Source organism: Lethenteron reissneri, chromosome 68 (genome assembly GCF_015708825.2).
Source record: "Lethenteron reissneri isolate LAM-NWPU_2019-01 chromosome 68, ASM1570882v1, whole genome shotgun sequence".
Taxonomy (NCBI): Eukaryota; Metazoa; Chordata; class Hyperoartia; order Petromyzontiformes; family Petromyzontidae; genus Lethenteron; species Lethenteron reissneri.
In genome coordinates, this window is record NC_083846.1 from 2,432,815 (window position 1) to 2,447,390 (window position 14,576).

General features: G+C 52.4%; 1 protein-coding gene across 5 annotated transcripts in view; it reads left to right on the top strand.

The window, feature by feature from the left end:
* The window catches only part of LOC133360349 (troponin T, slow skeletal muscle-like), a 33,705-nt gene extending 19,503 nt beyond the window's left edge, over nucleotides 1–14,202 (top strand). For 4 of the 5 annotated variants that reach the window (XM_061579023.1, XM_061579025.1, XM_061579026.1 and 1 more), the window contains 5 exons: nucleotides 800–913; nucleotides 2,999–3,111; nucleotides 4,749–4,839; nucleotides 12,318–12,361; nucleotides 13,891–14,202. In XM_061579023.1, the coding sequence (XP_061435007.1) occupies nucleotides 800–913; nucleotides 2,999–3,111; nucleotides 4,749–4,839; nucleotides 12,318–12,361; nucleotides 13,891–13,939 (411 nt within the window). In that variant the 3' untranslated portion in view covers nucleotides 13,940–14,202. Of the gene's footprint in view, nucleotides 1–799; nucleotides 914–2,998; nucleotides 3,112–4,748; nucleotides 4,840–7,384; nucleotides 7,426–12,317; nucleotides 12,362–13,890 lie in introns of all 5 variants that reach the window. The other variant, XM_061579024.1, reaches the window with a different exon arrangement.
* Nucleotides 14,203–14,576: the final 374 nt, after the last annotated feature.

A 14,576-nucleotide genomic window follows, 5' to 3' on the forward strand; every position in this document is an offset into this window, starting at 1 on the left:
TCCCTCAACAACTCCCTCGCTCGCTTACTCCCTCACTCACTCCATCGCTCACACCCTCACTCGCTCGCTCCCTCTCTTACTCACTCCCTCACCCACTCCCACGCTCGCTCCCTCGCTCACCCACTGCCTCGCTCACCCACTCCCTCACCCACTCCCTCAACAACTCCCTCCCTCGCTCTCTTACTCCCTCGCTCACCCACTGCCTCGCTCACCCACTGCCTCGCTCACTCCCTCCCTCACCCACTCCCTTACTCGCTACCTCACTCACTCGCTCACCAACTCCCTCACCCACTCCATCGCTCACCAACTCCCTCACTCCCTCACTCGCAGCAGCTTTACGCGTCCAGCAGGTGTCGGAACCCTGAGCCGTTGCTGGGCCGTTCCATTGGACAATGCATTTAAAAATATATATATATGTATATGACCAGGTAAGGCCCCACTGAGCTGTATATCTATTTTTAAGAAGCCACCTGGCCACAAATGATAGCTCACCGAAGCGGCTTATCGCGTCGAGATTTATAACAGCCAAATACTCCACGCAGCCACAGGGCTAGAAATACGCAAACTCCAAATACACAGCAGCAGGCGTCAGTGTAGGGATCGAACTCACGACCCTCCTGTATACCAGGCGAGGCAGCTAACATCTCCTCGCCACCGCGTCGCCCCGATGTGCCCCGTGACTTCCCGTGCGCTCACACGTGGCCACGTGTGCCGTGAACCTTCCCCGTGCGCTCCCAGCGTTCCGCCCGCCGCAGCAGCGCGTTGAAGGCTCCGCGTGGCACCTTTGTCTCTTCCGCAGGAGGAGAAGGTGCGGAAGGAGGAGGCGGACATGAAGCGGAGGGGGGATGACGACGCCAAGAAGCGCAAGGTGTTGACGGACAGGACGGCGCAGTACGGAGGGTACCTCGCAAAGGTAACCGCGGAGACGGGGCGGGTCCCACAGCGCGCCAAGTGATTACGGAGCCCGTCGGTCACTTGCAACGGCGATGTCGTCGTCATCATCGTCGTCATCGTCATCAACATGAATGTCGTCATCATTGTTATCATTGCTGTAATCATCAACAACGTCGTCATCATTGTGATCATCATTAACTTCATCATCACCAATGTCGTCACCATCAATGTCGTCATCATCATCGTCATCAACATCAACATCGTCATTATTGTCATCATCATCGTCATCATCGTCATCATCATCAACGTTATCACCATCAATGTCGCCATCATCATCGTCATCATCATCAACGTCGTCATTATTGTCATCATCATCGTCATCATCATCAACGTCGTCACCATCAATGTCGCCATCAACATCGTCGCCATCATCATCATCAACGTCGTCATTATTGTCATAATCATCGTCGCCATCATCAATGTCGCCATCATCATCATCAACAACGTCGTCATTATTGTCATAATCATCGTCGCCATCATCAATGTCGCCATCATCATCATCAACAACGTCGTCATTATTGTCATAATCATCGTCGCCATCATCAATGTCGCCATCATCATCATCAACAACGTCGTCATTATTGTCATAATCATCGTCGCCATCATCAATGTCGCCATCATCATCATCATCAACGTCGTCATTATTGTCATAATCATCGTCGCCATCATCAATGTCGCCATCATCATCATCATCAACGTCGTCATTATTGTCATAATCATCGTCGCCATCATAAATGTCGCCATCATCATCATCAACGTCGTCATCATCAACTTCATGCCGACGATGGGCGGTGGCGACACGGCCCCAGCGGGCCGTGTGCTTGCCGTGTGCTTGCCGTGTGCTTGCCGTGTGCTTGCCGTTTGTTGCCGTTTGTTGCCGTTTGCTGCAGAGTTTCCGCGGTTCGCATCCGGCGGGCCGCCCTGGTTAATACTGCAGCGGTGTTGTGCTAACCGTGGACGTTAAACATCTCCTGGAGATATTTTCTGGGTGGACAGAGGCCGGGAAGGTGGAGGAGGGGTGGATTTAAGAAACGTGCTCAGAAAAGATGTGGCACTTGTGTGGTGGTGCCAGTGGTGTGCTGTGCGGTGCTGCGTTGGGTATGGGTGTGTGGTGTGACGTGGGGTGTGTGATCAGTGAAGTAAACCCCTCGCGTTAAATTTGGTTCTGAGAATTAATATACAGGGAACTCCTCTACTTACGAACATTTGACTCACGAACTTTCAGAGATACGAACAAAACCTGGTCCGTGTGTCCAGTTGCCCGTTTGGGCCGAGAGTCGTAAGTTCAACCGCCGTGCAATAGATGGCGCTGGTGGCATCTACATCTGCAGAACGTGAAGAACCAGTGGCACCTGCAGAACGTGAAGAACCAGTGGCATCTACATTTGCAGAACGTGAAGAACCAGTGGCATCTACATCTGCAGAACGTGAAGAACCAGTGGCATCTACATCTGCAGAACGTGAAGAACCAGTGGCACCTGCAGAACGTGAAGAACCAGTGGCATCTACATTTGCAGAACGTGAAGAACCAGTGGCATCTACATCTGCAGAACGTGAAGAACCAGCGGCATCTACATCTGCAAAACGTGACGAACCAGTGGCATCTACATCTGCAGAACGTGAAGAACCAGTGGCATCTACATCTATAGATGATAGTGTACACACCATACATCACGTTTGGAATCGACAGGGAGTAAATTTTGGACTTACGAACAAAACCAACTTACGAACAGACACCTCTGGAACCTAACTCGTAAGTAGAGGAGTTCCTATAACGGTTTGAATTGTCACGTGACGAACTCCGTCGTGTGGGCCAGAGGTCACGCGAAGGCACCTCAGCGGTAGCTCTACGGTATCCGTTCCTGCGGGCCCCGTTCCCGGGGGGGTGGGGCGCCGTGCTCGGGGTCGATTTCTCCCGTGCCAAATTCGCGACGCAACTAAGGGGGAGGGGGAGGGGGGGGGGGCGGAAACGTTTGTGCTTCATTGAATTGTTCGTTCGAATGCGTCGATTTGTCGCGTGCGCGCGTCTGTGCGTGCGGCGCAGGCGGAGAGAGGCAAGGGCAGTAAAAAGATGACGGAGAGAGAGAAGAAGAGGAAGATTCTGGCCGAGCGCCGCAAGGCTCTCAACATCGATCACCTGGCTGAGGATAAGCTCAGGTGAGAGGCACGGCGGCCGCGGTCGGCTTCGCGAACGGCGCGTCCTAGAAATTACCCGGGGGGTTGGAGCTGCTTCCATCTGTGCCAGGGTGCTTCAAGGCAATGTTAACACTTATATGGGACGATCGTTTTTAATGGGAAAAAGAACGGATAATGGACTGTAACATTTTCCTCTGTCTCATTGGCGCTGGGCATATTGTTCTTGGAGAAAATCGATTATTCTTGTAACAAACTCATAACACTGGTCACACTTTTTCTAGCATAAGGTATTTCAACGGGTTTTACAAGGTAATTTTGGGGTGCTGATTCCAAATCTGGCATCAGTTTTTGTCTATCACGTCAGGTTTTTGAGATATCAAATATTGCATTTTCAATAAAAACTGCAGAAGAAAAATATTAAATAAATGTGGATATCTACATAAAATGATATTATAAACACACTATCCTAAAAATACAGCACCATATTTTAACACTAAAGCAGTCACTGACTCGCAACAACTTGCAATCATACGTGACAGGAATTTCTGGTACAATCAATGAAAATGGGGTATGCCGATAGCATAAAAAATTAACCCGTAAAAACAAAGTTTTTCACTATAAATCCTTTATATGCGTGGTGGCTAGAGTCCTCTCGTCCTCTGGCTTGAGATGGCTGCCACCTATGGGTCAGATGATTGCCTGCCACCATTAAGCAATTGGTAATTAAATATAATTTTTTTCTTCCTAAAAAGTGTAAAATTTTGGAAAAATGTTTTCACAAATACATTGTCACGCACAACGAGTCTGTGTGCAAAATGCCAGCTCGATTGGATCACGGGAAGTGGGTTAAAAAACGACCGAAAGATTTGCACGGTCGTAAGCAAGCAAGCAAGCAAACAAGTGAACTTAATATACAAGATTTTAAAATGAGATTTGATAGAGCAAATCTGAGATCAGATTTGGAATCGGCACCCTGAAATTAGTCTAAAACAGCTGCAAAAGTCCAGGCCAGAAAATGTTTTTTTTGTTGACCAGTGTTATCAAAGTCTTTTTGCAGTTCAATTAGCGCGTGGCGTTAGAGTCAAGAGTGAATGAACGATGGAGCGGAGGAGGAGGCTCGGGAGCAGGAATGAGCGACACGGAGGGTAGCAGCAGCAGATGGGATTAGACGATGATGACAATGATGGATGATGATGATGCTGACGATGATTGGCAACGGTGGAGAGGACCGCTGGGTGGATTTGTAAATCTCAGCATCGTGAGAGATGGTGGCAGCGGTTTAGGGAAGGAGGCCTTCATCCCCGCAGTGGATCGATCCTGGCTGCTGACGACGATGACGGTGATAATGACGACGATGATGGCGACGGCGATGATAACGACGATGATGACGATATGATGACGACGATGATGACGATGATAACGACGATGATGACGATGTTTACGACGATGATAATGATGACGACGATGATGGCGACGATAACGACGATGATGACGATGACGATGATGATAACGACGACGGTGATAACGACGACGACGGTGATAATGATGATGATGACGACGATAATGATGACGACGACGATGGTGACGACGACGATAACGATGCCGAAGATAACGATGACGACGGACGGTGACCCGCGCTGCGCTCTGCGTGTCCGCAGGGAGAAGGCGAACGAGATGCACCTGTGGCTGACGCAGCTCGAGTCGGAGAAGTTCGACCTCCAGGAGCAGCTCAAGAGGCAGAAGTACGAGGTGAGGGGCCCCCTGGCGGCGTGCCGAGCGGACGCGCGGGGAGCACCGTGCCACGGGAGCTCAACTAAACAAAACGCGGAGGGGGGGAAAGAAGAAGCATCTTGGGGGGGATGGGGGTGGGGGCTCGTCGCCGAAAATGCGATCGCCCTGAAGATTTCGCCGGTAGGAGACCCAAAGTTGGTGCTTTGGCGTTGCGAAGCCATACCTTTTTGCCCGCCACCTAATTTATAGCGATTTTGCCCCCCTACCCCTTACCCCCTATCCCCCCCCCCACGCCCCCCCCCCCCACCTCAAATACTTTTGACATTGTCTTGGTTCTTTCGGTAAAAGCACGTAGAAGGAAAATAATAAAATAATAAAAATAAAACATAATAAAATTATTCTCACGACGTTTCGGCCACAACGCAAGCAGCCGTCCGTTGTGGCCGAAACGTCGTGAGAATAATTGTATTAGGTTTTATTTTATTATTTCCCTTCTACGTGACTTTACCGAAAGAACCAAGAAGATGAATCCCTGCAGTCACGAAAGCTTTCATTCGAAATTTTGACAACGCTCCCAGATGATGTTCTTGGTGTCCGCGGGCAGGCGAATCTCCTCCCGACGTTACCACGAAGTTTGCCGAGCAGTTTCGTCGAACGCGGTACAGCCTCCCAGCGTGGTACGAATGTCAGAAGGCTGGAGCCTTCGGGGAATTGCCCACGCTCTGCGGTCCTCTACGTGTATGTGTGTTAAGATGTTTACAACCACCTGGTGAAAACGCCGCACATCCGATGGGGGCAAGACTCTATCCCCGTGCAGATGGAACAGACTGATGGAACAGACCTTTCTGGCAACAGTTGTGTTAAGATGTAAAAAAAATACCAAATAGAATCCTTTTGCCTAGGAATCTTGTCTGCATTAACCACACTTGTGGTGTGAGCATGCAATCAAAAACACATGCTCTCATAACACTGGTCAACACACTTTTTCTGGCATAAGGTATTCCAACGGGTTCAAGGTAATTTTGGGGTGCTGATTCCAAATCTGGCATCAGATTTTGTCTATCACATCAGGTTTTTGAGATATCAAATATTGCATTTTCAATAAAAACTGCAGAAGAAAAATATTAGATAAATGTGGATATCTACATAAAATGATATTAAAAACCCACTATCCTAAAAATACACCACCATATTTTAACACTAAAGCAGTCACCGACTCGCAACAACTTGCAATCATAAGTGACAGAGTTAATTTCGGGTAAAATCAATGAAAATGGGGTATACCGATAGCATAAAAACGAGATGTGATAGAGCAAATCTGAGATCAGATTTGGAATCAGCACCCTGAAATTAGTCTAGAACAGCTGCAAAAGTCCAGGCCAGAATTTTGTTGTTGTTGACCAGTGTAATTATACATGGGCATTCTTTGAAACTGATTCTTAACACCTGTTTTAATTGCCACGAAGGGTAAAACATATTGTTATAATTTATCGCTGGCGAGGAAGATCCCACATTGTAGACTGATATTAGTCCGCCCTTTGCTGAGCTGCCTTCGGCCCGGCGAGGCAGAGGTACTGCTCAACCTGGACGCCCACGGTGGGGAGGGAGGGAAGGGAAATTCGCAAACATTTACACGATCCGCAGGGGCAGGTAATCCGGAGCGCGAATCGCGACGCCGGGAGAGCGACGTTTAGGAAATGTAAGTTCGAGCGATTTGGTTTTGTGCGAAATGTATCTCCCACGTCGTACGTAACCGGCCGTGACTTTGCTACGGACTCGTAAACCGTTGCACATTCTCTCTAATGTTGAGATAAAACAAAAAAAAGAAATAGCTGGACAGAAACCATACGGGGATTGCTTTTAACAACTAAAATATAACATGTGATCGTTAAATAAATTGGTCTCGTGGGAAATGAGTGATAGATACGTCGATAGGACAGTGCTGTCTGGCACTTTGACCTCCCGCTGACCCCACTAACATGTCATGTGACTTTCTCCCCCTCTCACATTCGAACATCTCAATGGTGCCACACGTGTCTGACTACCATCTCAATCACCATCGCCACTATCATCACCGATACCATCGCCATCACCGTCACCATTACCATCATCACAATCACCATCACCCCCATCAACTCCACTGCTAAACTCACTTCCACCACCAAAACACACTTCCATCGCCACTATCGGACACCATCAAAATCATTGTTACAACCACCATTACTTCCACCGCCACCATCCCAACACCACCGTTGTTGCCACCACCACCACCATCCCATCACCACTGTTACCACCACCATCCCACCACCATCCCACCACCACCACCATCCCACCACCACTGTTGCCACCACCACCATCCCACCACGACCACTGTTACCACCACCACCATCCCACCACCACTGTTACCACCACCACCACCCCACCACCACTGTTACCACCACCACCACCCCACCACCACTGTTACCACCACCACCACCATCCCACCACCACCATCCCACCACCACCATCCCACCACCACCACCACCATCCCACCACCACTGTTACCACCACCCCACCCTCCCAGGTGCAAAACCTGCAAAACCGTTTCGACGCCGCGGCCAAGTCGTAAGTGTGGCGGCACCGGGGAGCGAATTTAGCGACGGGCGAGACAGAGCCACGCGCAAATAGCCTTGCCGGTGTTCAGTGCAGCCGCCGTGGGCAGCGATACGCCCCCCCCCCGCCCCCCTGGAAAGGGTGCTATGTGAATACAGGTTGACAACGATGGCGAACAATTGGGAGACTCTCTGACGTTTTGAAGATGTTAACATTACTGATAGTGTCATGTTACAGTCTTCTTATCCGTTCCTTTTCCATGAAAAACGGGAAAAAAACGATCGTCCCATCTAAGTGTTAACATTTTATTGAAACACCCTAGCAAAACTGAAAATAGAATTGAACAGATACACCTTGGGCGAGGGATAGGTGAGATGCAGGGCTAGCGTTAGGCCCAGGCGTGTGAGAGTTATGTCTGGGAAGAGGGTTAGACTCGTATAGGGTCGGGTTAAGTCTGGGAATTGTGTTATTACTGGGGTTAAGGTGCAGTTGTCTAGGTGAGATGTAAAAGCTCACCGCATGTGCTGCGTCTTAAATCGGTGCGGGCCGCCGCTCTAGGCAACACGCAAGGCAGTAACACCGCATTAATGGCGGGGAAAAAAAACACTAAGTTATATCTGCAAGCATATGTAACGAACACAGTCGGCAACGTTTTGAGCAATGGTCTCTTCGTCAAGACATACAAGTGACATGAATATTGCCATGTGCGCCGTGTGCTATGAGAAAGGGCCAATTCCTGAAACATCGCCTCTCTATAAACGTATATATATTTTGTATAGATAGTGCCGAAGTCCATACTCTTTGGTTCTTTCGGTAAAGTGACGTGGATAGAAAAATAACAACAGATCACGACGTTTCGTTCGCAACACAAAGCAATCGTCATCACGTGGGACAACCTTTCCTCGCTGTGGTCGTCCCACCTGATGACGATTTGCTTGTGTTGCGATCGAAACGTCGCGATCTGTTATTATTTTTCCCACCCACGTGACTTTTACCGAAAGAACCAAAGAGCATGGATTCCTGCAGTCACGAAAGCTTCAAATCATCGTGCCGAAGGGGCTCTGCTTCGGCTCCTGACCGGCGCAAGGTGGCGGGCGCACAGTCGCGTGGCTCTCTCTCGCCTTGCCGCTATTCCCACCGTGGTTCCTTGCGCGCGCGTGTGCACGTGCGCTCGTCACCCTCGAAGCCCCCCCCCGCTCCGATCGCACGATCAGAGCGCCGGCGATCAGTCGCGATCGCCGCTCGAGCGTGGAGCTGCTTTTTTTCTTTTCGGCAAAGTCACGGCCACCCCCACCGCAACCGCCGTGGCTCTGCCGCTTGTCACCGGATCGGAAAAATCGGGCGGGGGTGCGCCAGATTTTTCGCGATTGATTTTTTGTTGTCGTTCAGAAAAATCGAAGCTCGATTCGTCGAACTCTCGCCGGAGGCTCACCCCGGCGGTGGTCGCCCGGCGCCCTCCGTGTCTGCTCGTTTTGAGCGCCCCCCCCCCCTCCGTCCGGCTCGTGTGCTTCCGCGCTGATGAGGCTACAAAGTCCACCTCAGGTTTTGTTTCTTTGGTGCCCTCCGTGCCGGCCCACTTCCTCTATCCGCCGCATCCTCTCCGGTCCCTGAACCTTCGTAATGTCACCGTTGCCGGCAGGCCCCTTTCCCGAAGCTGTAAAGCAGCACTGCTTCTTGTTCGGCCTCTTTCCCTTCCTTCCAGAGCTCCCTTTGTCGAGTGCTCACCTCTGAGAACGAACCACAAATCCACATCCGAGGCCTCTTCTGCATAGCTCCAATTCGACTTTCTCCCCCGAACCTTTTTTTCCGTCCACCCAACTGATTTGCTCCGATCGACGCCACAACCCACGTGTCTCCGAAGACTTTTCGGCCTCCTTAAAGTTTCTCCGCCGCATGCCACGCTTCACTCCGTACGAACGCGGCACTCCTCCAGTCTACGCTTCTGGGCTCATCTCCAGTCTCGTCTTCAGCTCTCCGCCGACAAATTTGCCGCACTAAACGGAGCGACCAAACTGCCCATGTAACAAATGAGATGGCTTAATCTTTTAACTTTTTTTTTTTAACTTCACACACATAATACAAACGAGACGGTCAATAGCAACTTACTTCTTTGAATTTTTAATTGCCAACTCCAAATCGTCATCGATAACAAGTCCCCGCCGGTGGTGGGGTGGGGGAGAAGGGGTCGACTTGCATCATCGGCCACAACCGCACTTGCGAATGTAAAACCTGAGGTGGACTGCCGCTTCCTCGCGCCCAAGTCCCCCGGGGCGACATGGGGGAGGGTGTGAAAAGTCTTCGGCAGGGATGTGAATCGAGTGTAGCTTTCAGAGGGCGGTTTTGTGTTGTTTTGCCGACCCCCCCCCCCCCCCCCCTTTGCTGCCTCGCTGCTCACCACCCACTCGGCAAATGGCCGCACCGAGGGTGCTTCACCACGTGCGGGCCGTGTCGTTGCACCGGGCGACGATGACGATGATAGATGTCATGCGGTGAATGACGCGACGTCACGCGCAATGACATCATCGCCTTGGCCCAAAAGGCTTCATCTGTATAGCTGGGCGGCCCCGGGCACGAGATGATGTCACAAAGCGCATGGCACGTGACATCATCGCCGTGGCCCAATAGGCTTCATCTGTAGATGTGGGTGGCCCCGGGCAACGAGATGATGTCACAAGGCGCATGGCACGTGACATCATCGCTGTGGCCCAATAGGCTTCATCTGTATAGCTGGGTGGCCCCGGGCAACGAGATGATGTCACAGGGCGCATGGCACGTGACATCATCGCCGTGGCCCAATAGGCTTCATCTGTATAGCCGGGCGGCCCGGGCACGAGATGATGTCACAAAGCGCATGGCACGTGACATCATCGCCTTGGCAAGCGTGGGCCCCTTTTCTTCTTTCGGGCCCTCCCTCCATCTGGGCCCGCTGCACGCCCACCTTATGGCGCTCACGGTTCGGTAGGCGTTGAGAAAGTGACGTCACCGTCGCCACTCCGGTAAGTGGGACAGGGGCCTCAACGTGATGGGGGCCAGGGTGGCGATCGACGATGCCAGAAGTCACGGACGCGGCTCGGCAGGTAGGAAATCTGCGGCGGGCACGCAGCCCGGTTCACGCTCCCAGGATGCCCCTCTTCTCGACGGGAGGCCGCTGCGTCTCTGCCGCTGCCCATCGCGGACCGAAACTTTTCCCCGTGGCCGTCCGCCACGGCTGCAAGCCGAGCCTACGGGTCTCCCTTTTTGCTGCCTACGACGGATCTATATAGGATCTATATATTTTTTTTAAATGCCACCATTACCACACCACATGCTCACTTCCTATCGATAATAATCACAACGCCATTTATTTATCCAGAAAAGTTTCACCCCGTCTCAAGATTCCAAGTCAGGGCACAACGTTGTTCCCGGGGTTCTCCGATGTGTGTCCGGGTCGTGCTGCGCGTTGTTTGGCCGCGAGGTCCGAAGTTCTGCGCCCCACGCGCTGACCGCCTCTTCCTGAAGCAGCTTCCAGCAGCGCGGAGGGAAACGTCAAAAATCTAGGCAGCAGTGTTGGGATTTCACAACCGATATTATTCATCATAAACGTTTATGGGTTAGATCGCGTTATTTACAAATGTGTCGTAACCCTCCACCATCCGACACGGCCAATCAGTAAAAAAGTGTCACGTTGACAAAAGACAAATAGTTTACTGCTTTAGCCCACCGGTGTGTTGAAGAGTGAATCCACAACATTTACAATTTGAGCACGACGTTTCGCTGGTAATTACATCCAGTATCATCGGGCAATTTGCCAGAATAAATAACGCGATCTAACCCAAAAACGTTTATTATGAGTGTTGGGATATTTGGCAAATTCCATGAAAGAAGTTGTTTTTGCATGTTTGGAAGGAAACGGGAGCGACCCGGAGAAAACCCCGCCTTGTGTACGAGATAGCGCTCAAAGCTCTGCGCGAATACATCCAACAATCCATTTGCTGTACTGCCAACGCCGAACCATCTGACAGCAATGTCCCACCTAGCCCTAGGCGTGTATGTAGTCTGAGGTGCATATCTAGCCCCTAGAGGCCTGTACCTAGTCCTAGGCCAGCATCTGGCACTGGGCCTGTATCTAGACCTAGACTGTGGGAGTTTCACAAATCTGCACGACTCGCCAACCCTCGGCTGCAATTGGCAAAATTCAATAATTGGCAAAAAAACATCTAAAGAGCCTTGAGACTCGGGAGGACCTGGAGAGGAAAAAAAATTCACGCGAGAGGCACGCAAACTCCAAATATACAGCAACAGGCGTCGTCAGGGTCGGGATCGAACCCAGGCCCTCCTGCACACCAGGCGAAGTAGTTAACATCTCCTAGCCACCGTGATGATGATGATGAGAGAGACACAAATTCCAAATATACAGCAGCAGGGGTCGTCAAGGTCGGGATCGAACCCACGACCTCCTGAAAACCAGGCGAGGTAGTTAACATCTCCTAGCCACGTGGAGAGAGACACCGCAAACTCCAAATATACAGCAGCAGACGTCAGGGTCAGGATCGAACCCACGACCTCCTGCACACCAGGCGAGGTAGTTAACATCTCGCCACGGCACACAACTCCTGGTCGTAGTGGGTCGCTCATGCGAAGCACGAGCTAAGACGGTCTCGACCCACTGCCCTCCCCTGCTGAAGCTTCCAACATCTGACGAGGAGGTCTGACCCCCGGACCCCCGGGGACAAGGCCGGTGGTAAAGCTCGTCGGGCGGCAACCGCGTGCCGTCTTGCGTCGGCCAAACGCGAAGAGAGCGAGAGATAGAGAGGGGGGGTTGGGGGGGAACGGGGCGAGTCTCGAGACTCAGACCTGGGCCACAACTCGGGATAAACGCAGTTGTATCCGCGGCGTGACCGCAATGAACGCTCTCTTATTTCCAGGCTAATGTGCTGCGACTTCGGGTGCAGGATGCACAGAGCAAATAGTGAGTACAACTGTGCTCCCCCCACCCCCAACCAATATACCCCCCCACCGCCACTACCCCACACCAGCGTGCAGTGACGTGACGACGTGACCCAGCGTGGCCACCACCACCACCCCCAACTAATGGCGTGAATCTTCCTTTAACCCCAACGGCTGTTACTTGTATTTCACGTTAGCGGTGGTAGTAGGAGTAACAACAATCATAATCGTCGACTCGGTAAAGTCACGTGGGTAAAAAAAATGTCAAGTAAATTAAAAAAAACGATAGTCCCATGTAAATGTACAAAAAAATGTAAGCAACCTGTATTACTGTAGGCAAAGATGCTGCCCGTATAGCCTTGGAAGAGACTGTTGGGCAAGTGCCGTCACAGCGAGTACTTCACGACGGCAGCAAAGGCACACGAAGCGGGTGGACAGCACCACGCCCGGCCGCCTTTGTGTGTCCCCAGTGGCGATGTTTACGCACCGCACCATGTACTCACTTGAGGCCGAGTGGACCTAGGGGAGGCCCAGGACCGGTTCAGAACAATCGCCACTGGTGTTGACCCACGAATGGGAATTGAACTCGGGTCGCCGGGTTCGTAGCGCAGCGCCACCAACAACCGCTCCGCCACCGCTCCCCCAAATAACAAAGATCCCCCGTGTAGCCTTAACAGACTGTAGGGGCGAGTGCTGTTAGCGAGTAGCACCTATGAAGGCGGAACCGTACACACACGCGCGCACAGGCGAACGCCCCTGGACTCACCTACCGCACAGGTAAGACCGAGCTCGCGCGTTTGAATCACCTTGGCAAGGGGCGTCCGACGGCTTCGCCGGCCCCGAGGATCACCGACCACCAAATCACCGCCGCCACGACCTCCTCCACTCAAGACACAACCACAACTCCTATGTCCGTGCGGGGGGCCAGCAGCCGTGTGCTGTGCACCATTGTGTCGGTCACAGTGGCCCCCCCCCTCTGCCCCTGGCAGGAGGCTGCGGAGGGGAGGGTTGCTGATGACTGGCAAAGCGCGGTGTTGCCAGCATGCAGGAGGAGTGCGGAGTTTTGCCGGTTGCTGTGGTTGGAGTGTGATTGTTGGGTTGCCCCTCTGCTGATCGGAGCTGCTCCTTTCTAACGGCTTGTCGCGTGCCGCCTCCTCCTCCTCCTCCCGTTTGCTCCGCTCGCGGCGATAACACGTCTCCCTGGGTTGAGATAAAACGCTTTCGCGCGTGGTAACGCTCGACACGACGGACAATGCTGCCGACGGCGACGGTGCTCATCGCGACAGTGACGGAGGGCGGCGAGGATTACGGCGGCAACGATGGCACGGCCACTGCTCAATTCCGACTACGGAAACGAAGCGATCGCGATGGCGACGATTCCATAAATCTCACCGTCGTCACCGTCACGGTAACCACGTGATGAGCGCGGCGGTCATGACAACGATCGCAACGATGACGAGACGTCGACCCCTCGTTGCCACGACGACGAGTGCGACGCCACGGCGACTCACCTCGTTTCCCCCCCCCCCCATCTTGTGCCACCGCGAGCAGCTCCAAGGGCGGGCGCGGCAAGGGAAAGGTCGGAGGTCGCTGGAAGTAAAGGCGTGGGGTCGCGACCCCCACCCCGGAGAGGGGGCGTCCGAGGAGACGCCCGTGACCTCCGGGGTCAGGAGACATCGCAGGAGCCAGAGACCCAACCCTCCGTGTGTAGCTTCCCCGCATGGTGCCAGCCTCACCCCGGGGCACACCACCACCCCTGCCCCCCCACCCATCCCCTGCCCCCCACCCGCCCCCCACTTCTCTCCTTTGTTCCCCTCGCCGCTCTGTATTTTCGATTCCTCTAATAAAGTCGACGAGTGCTCATTCAGCCAGCAGGAGGTTTTTCTTCTAGATGTGAAGCTTTCGTGACTGCAAGGATTCATACTCTTTGTTTTTTTCGGTAAAGTCACGTAGGTGAAAAAAGAAACATAATTCAAATCAGTGATTTAATTTATTTGTTTTCTTTTTTAACCTACGTCACTTTACCGAAAAAACCAAAGAGTAGGAGGTTTTCCCTTCACGTCGGCGGCGATCGCACGACGGAGCGTGCCGGGATGTTTCAAGTTTCATTAGGTGTAGCCCTGTGAGCCACGCGGCTCTTAAGTCGGGTGCAACCGCAACAAACTCAATATGAACACAGAACATCCTAAAGCGTGGGGCACTCGCAATACGCCGCGGTGGCTAGGAGATGTTGACTA